Here is a 6619-nt window from a genome sequence, read left to right as displayed (position 1 = left end):
GGTGTTGATGTTTCTCCGGGTCGTAAAGCATCACTCTTCATCTATTGGATGCCTGCCCGCGGTTGGTCTTAGTGTCGCCTCTCTTTCTTTGTTGCCGGCTTGATCTGGCTGTGGTAGAGTAGGCGTTCCGCTTACATAGCCCCTTTTACAGAGTAGTACAGCATGGTTTCGCAGACGTTGCTGCGAAAAGTGCGATAGCTCCGGGTGCTTCTCGCACCACAGAGCATGCAGCCGTGCCATGTAACCCCGTTCACGGGCCACACTCGCATCGTAGCACTCTAGCAAGTCGTGATTTACTTGCTCCGTCCACCCAAAGGTCGCGAGATCCCGCCGATCCATCGCATTGTATCTATTTTCATTGGCTCCCTCAGCTCTAGATTGGTCGGCATTGTTGGCCGACCCATTGTCGGGAGCCCTGCGCGTTGTTGTTTTGAACCGCACTTACTACAACTATTTTCGGTGTTGTCATTGTTGTTCCCACGAGAAGCTAGGGAAAGAGGTTCGTCTATCCTTGTAGAGCCCCGCATGCAAGGATAAGGCTGCGTACTCTGAGAGGTCGCCCGGTATCCCAGAGTCACCGTTCTAGACACCTCACCCAGGTGCCATTCAGCTTTCGGCACGTTTTTCACACCTCCGCTTGGGGGTTAATTCCTTCGGGACCACCCCTGGACAATTGTCCGCGACTGCCTATTAATTTTTGTAACCATATTCAGCAGAAACCCTTGGTACAGGGACCCTCTATCCGCAACCCGAGGATGCGTTCGATGGCTTTGTCATAGGCCATTCGGTTTGATTCTAGAGGAATCAAAACCGAACCGAATTCATGATGGCAACCGTGGGGGATCTACAAGAGTAGCCCATGTTGGACCCCTATGAATCAGCATGTCGCTGCCATAAGGGGCCGCGCCTGAATTGCCGTCATGGATTCCACAAGTCTTGAGGGCAATCCATGTGAGACCCTACGGGAGCCCCCTGAGTTTTTCCACACGGGATCTTTAATATCTTTTTAAATATCAATACGCCTTCAAATTAATGAAATTAATTTTTAAAAAAGTCCTAGGAATCTTTTACAATCCCTTCAAATTGCTGGAATCGATCAAAAAATTCGAAATCTTTAAAAATACCCTGAAATATTTCAAAAGCATTTAATCCAATTCAGGAATAGGCATACCTGAACTAAATAGTAATAAGCACATGAGTTAATTTTTAGAAAGGAAAGTGACTAATGTGATGTTTTAATTTTAAAAGTGGCTGAAAAGTGATTTGAGAACAAAAAGTGACAAATAGTGACTGTGTGGCAGCTCCGATTATTTTTTACAGTTACTTCTTGCAGCAATTCCCTGATTTTTGCTATTTTCTTCAATAGGCCCGATTTTTGGAAGCTTCGATCTTATCATAAATTGTTCTGAAGTTCCATTATGGGGTGCAAATAGGGTACCATAGAGACCGAATCTTGAAAATAGAGTACTTTAGGGACCTGAACTGTATATAGGGTACAATAGGGGATATAGGGGCCGGTCTGTGAGGCCTGTTTGTATCTTTATGTTGTTGGTTTTGATTAAGCAATGAAATAAATACAATAGCGTAAAATATCAAATTCTTAAATAGGCATTCAATCATTTTTGCCTATTGATCTATTTTAATTAACTTTGTTAGAAATATATGGAAGCCCAAAATATCCATGTAAATGAATAATTTTTTCTAGTGTGACTTCTTTTAAGAAAACCTTCGCGACATTAATTGGAACCACGAGAAAGCGAGATTAATTATAAGAAATATCTAGGAAATAAATAACTATACATATGTATCATCATTTGTACGTTGTTAAAATTAAATTTTATTATAATATAAAATAGGTCAGCATTGTGACAAGTTGCACAATATTCTTGGCGTAGATCTTTATACATGATAAATATAATATTCCATCTGCCTAATCACTCCCAACGACTCTTTCTTACTCTTTTCCGTTCAGCCTTTTCTGCGGCCGTCGCACTGGCATTTTGATCATATTGCGGATCTTCTGAACCTTTAGGTGTCATTAGAGAAGGTGGTGGCATTATTACCGAAGGTGGTGTAATTGTTTGTTCCCATGTGTGATCTGAAGAGGCTCTGAACTGAAATTTATAATATAAAAATTAAATCAAATGTTAAAAAATTCTAAACTTGAAGAAGGTTTATAAAACATGGTTTATAGCATAGTATTAAACTAAATTATGTTTAAATAGTTTGAAAGGATTGAAAAATATTTTAATGTAAAACATCACCTACAGAAATGATTAAATTTTTGAACCATTTTTTAATAATATTGTAGCTATTTTCAAATAAATGATCTTAATTTGTTCACGAATATACTGTACATGTATCTCTTAGGGGCCATGCACAAATTGTAAAGTCTTTTGAGCCTGCATGGGGGGGGGGCGTAATATTTCTCTATGCTGTCTCCCATGTGGGGTTACGTGGCGAAACACATTTCTCAAGTGAAAGTTGTTCAAGTCCAGTGCTTACTGTAGTACCTAGTATCTACATTAATGCTCAATTCGTACACAACGATTTTTATCATATTTAGGCGCTGGACATACACCATATGAAGTATAGTGGCGTGTCATTACAATCGTCGAAAAATTCCACGTTCCTGAATCAAAAATTAAGAATTTTTCGAAAAAATGTTCAGCCCGACACTAAGGCTTCTTAAAAAATTGTTGTCTAGGCATAACAAATTTAATAGTAACTTGTACCAATAAAGTTAACCATGAACTAAGTCAATATTGCACTGCGTGCAAAAGTTGTCCTCAGGCCAAAATTTACCGATCCTATAACTGCAGCTGTGAAAACTATGCATGTCCAGATAGGACTGAACTGTTTATTAACTTTGCTTGAGCGTTACATGAGCCAATAATGTTCCCAAAATGCTGAGCTCCCACCCTCTAGTTTCGTGAGGTTACAAAAGGATAAGATACGCTGCAATTTTTAGCCCAATCGGGTAATATTTAGAGGTCTCGCAGGAGACTGGAGCTTTCCCGTGTACTTTATACGTAAAAAATTGAACAAAATCTTCTAAATGAGACAACTTTCTGAAATTCTAATATAATCTAACGCCCAAGTAGGAAGTGGTAACGTTTGAGAGAATAGAACAAGAAAGAAAAATTCCAAGAATTCGGCTTTCTTCAAAAATTGTATGAGCAATACATTTTTTTGTTCAACTTGTATGTATTACATTTTACAACCTACTAATATCATTGCTTTAATAACCAGTTTCACATTTCGTTGAAGATGTTTAAAAATGAAATTTTTTTGAAATTATATTAAACGGTAATTTGTAAATTTACATCATTTTATGTGGTATACACCGCTATTTACTTTTAATTTAAAAAAACAGGTTTTCGAAACAAATTTATATTGATTTTCTCGAAAAATACAAAAATGTTCCATTTTTACAAAAGTTTTGATCGCGATAGTTATCTCAATTAGAAGCTTTTGCCCAATAGTAAATTTAACTTTACTATGCGTATCTAAATTCCCCTTGCACATAATATTGATCCTAAGATTACACAAAATACCCTAACTCAATATAAGCCTGACGTACTCAATCCTGCGGATTTCATACATGCATTTCATTTCTGCAGCCGGATTTTTAGTAGAAGCGCTCGCATTTTCCTGAAAATTCATCCACACATGGCGCCAAACCTCCCCCGGTCGAGAGTAGTAAAACGCAATGAAAACACAAATAAGCGAAAACCACAAATATTCACCCATCCGAGTGCTAACAACGTTCGAAATAACTTAATACCCGAGATCTCGACCAGTTAAAAATCACTGCCCATCTCAATCGGTTGGTTACAATCATTTTATATATGCATGCCTCATAATTCAATTTATAATTTTAAACCTATTTTATATAAAAGGTATGTGGGTGATATTTTAACTATGTTTCATACTGAAAAAATTGTGGATTTCATAAATACTTTCAACAGTATTAAAAATTCCATACAGTTTAAATCTAAACTTGAAAATAATAATTCAATAAATTACCTTAATTTACAAATTATAAAAACAACTGAAGGTAAGTTAATTACCAATTAGTTTAAAAAATCGTCAGGGTCTGGTACATATCTCAATTTTAATTCCCATAATTTATATTGTCAAAAGGTCGGCCTAATAAAAGGCTTAATCCATAGATGCATAAAACTGAGTTATATTAGCTTTAGGAAAGAAAATTTGGATCAAATTAAAATTACTTTAGTTCAAAATAATTATCCACTTTCTTTGATAAATAGTATTATTCGAGAACGAATTCATAAAATCTACAATGCTTCCAGTAAGAAAAATGACTGGGTTGACACTATTTTGATTTTAACAATATTAAAATTCTTGCTAGAGAAAAAATACATATAAAAGACACATAATAGAAACTATTTTTATAAACAAATATCACAATATTTCGATTTACTTACAGACAGAAATCATGAATATCAACAAAATATATCAAATATTATAAAATAAATAAAACCAATTTAAAATTTCAGTTACTTTGGCGCGCTTTCCTCATTCGCGGTCCCTTTAAAATGACGCCTTTATTCTGTATTCATGAATTTACCAACTTTGTTTCTTGTCTACTTTTCTATATATTTGTTGTCTTCCGAAAACATTGTAAGGATTTTTCCATCAATTAAGATGTAGTTTCTTTAAAAAAAGGCCAGTTCAATTGTTATGAGGCTTTTCTATTATATGTTTTTGTACATTTTAATTTAATTTGGTGTCACTCGTCATTATTATTTTCAAAAGTTGACATTAAACTATTGACAGATGTTTAACTCCAAAATTAATATTCTTGGTTTTTTACAACATAAAAAACACATGTAATTTTTATTTATTTTACATTTTTGAAAAACCAATTTGTTTGTAATTATTTGTAAGAAAAGATCTTTATTTATACATTATTTATTTAGATTATTTGAAAAAAGCACGCAGCGTTAGCCGAAACGTCAGAAACTCAGAATTTTAATAAACGAACTTACCAGTAATTTCGTTTTATTCATTTAATTAATGAAGACGTTAAGACCTATAAAAACAAATCTTACTCTTATTTACATTGACGTTCGAAGAAATGATTGATTTGATTCTTATCAAATCGACTTATTAGTATATAATTTTGTTTGCCAACTTTTCCGCAGTAAATAAACACGCAATTTTTAACTTCTTAATTCGCGTAAACTAATTTGAATGTAAGCAATACCTATTGCAAAGAGCAAATGTTGTGATGAGAATGAATTCCTCGATCCCGAAAGAGTTTTGAGAAAATTAGGTCAAGAAGTGCATAAGTTCAAAAGTAAATGTAAAAGTAAAAAATGAGTATCCATATACCAACCTTCGCGACGATAGTGTATTTTGAATTTAATAAATTGAAACATTTCAAATTAAATGTTTTCATTTTAGAAGCATTTGAACATAAACATTTAAAAATGCAAAACCTTTAGAAATAAGGAGATTCCAATTGTATGCGTTTTAAGATAATCAAAATTTTCATTTGGAATTGTCAAAGTGTGAACAAATTTCCAAGTTTGTATGGTTTAAAACTGAACGGTTTCAGCTTGACAAGATGATAATTTTGAATCGATTCACATATCTAAGAATTCAAATTAAATGAATAAATTATTCTAAGAAATCCCATCTGCTTACAAATTTGATGATCCTTGAAGGATCTTGACAAGTATTTGAAAATTTTAGATATTATCACCAAACCGAAAAAAAGTGGTACAATACTAAAAATATATTTCACATGATTTCCTTAATGATTTATGTAATTTTTAATTACAGTAGCAGGGAAAGGTAAACGGTGCTAAGTCCATCGCCATTTCCATTCGATTATTACATGAGCTTGTAGTTGCATCTACTTCTTTATATAATGGTTATTAAACTGCTCCATTCACCTACACAAAACAATGTAATTGATCCAATTGGTTGTAAATTGTTACATTAGGAAAGTTTTTTCGCTTCTCCTATAAAATTAGCTAGATTGGACTTGGCACTGTTTAATGTGTAGAATTCCTGAAAATGAAACCAAGAATCCAATGACCAAAGGACAACCACCATAAAATAAAGAAAAATAAAGAAAAGAAAAAAATTTCTTTTTTGGACAAAAATTGGACGTTAAGGCCATGTAACGAGAGGATCACGTGACTAAAGCTGGTCCTCAATTTTTCTTTTTCAACTTACGTCTAAACAAAATGAGGTATCGCTCTGAAAGTTAGGGGAATGAAAAAGGAAGCAATAAATTTCACGTCTCTGCTTTATTCCGGTGGAAATTTTGAGAACAAAATGTTCGAAGAAAATAAAACTGGCAGCTATATCGGTACTTTCCTTTCCCAACGTGCGTCCACACGGTATGACATATCGTATTAAAGGTTTGGCATGCTAAATAGAAGGCACGAAGAAAGGTGTCTCTGGTCCTAAATAATTCGAATTGTGAAAAGTTTGTTTTTCAATTTCTAATTGGGAAAAATACCGATCGTGCAGTAGAACCCTGCAAACAATTTTCTATCGCAGCGAGTAGACAACTTCCATGGACATAGGAAACAAGGGACTACGCATGCTATCCTAACTTGGGCGAGCGGAGTTGAAT

General features: G+C 34.3%; 1 protein-coding gene across 3 annotated transcripts in view; it reads right to left on the bottom strand.

The window, feature by feature from the left end:
• Nucleotides 1-1817: 1817 nt before the first annotated feature.
• Nucleotides 1818-6619, bottom strand: part of LOC117174669 (ATP-dependent RNA helicase DDX42) — a 59096-nt gene continuing 54294 nt past the window's right edge. For 2 of the 3 annotated variants that reach the window (XM_033363961.1, XM_033363962.1), the window contains exon 10: nt 1935-2114. In XM_033363961.1, the coding sequence (XP_033219852.1) occupies nt 1935-2114 (180 nt within the window). Of the gene's footprint in view, nt 2115-6619 lie in introns of all 3 variants that reach the window. The other variant, XM_033363963.1, reaches the window with a different exon arrangement.

This window comes from Belonocnema kinseyi, chromosome 6, assembly GCF_010883055.1.
Source record: "Belonocnema kinseyi isolate 2016_QV_RU_SX_M_011 chromosome 6, B_treatae_v1, whole genome shotgun sequence".
Classification (NCBI taxonomy): domain Eukaryota; kingdom Metazoa; phylum Arthropoda; class Insecta; order Hymenoptera; family Cynipidae; genus Belonocnema; species Belonocnema kinseyi.
Note: the sequence above shows the minus strand (reverse complement) of the source record. Positions and strands in the feature narration are given on the sequence as shown.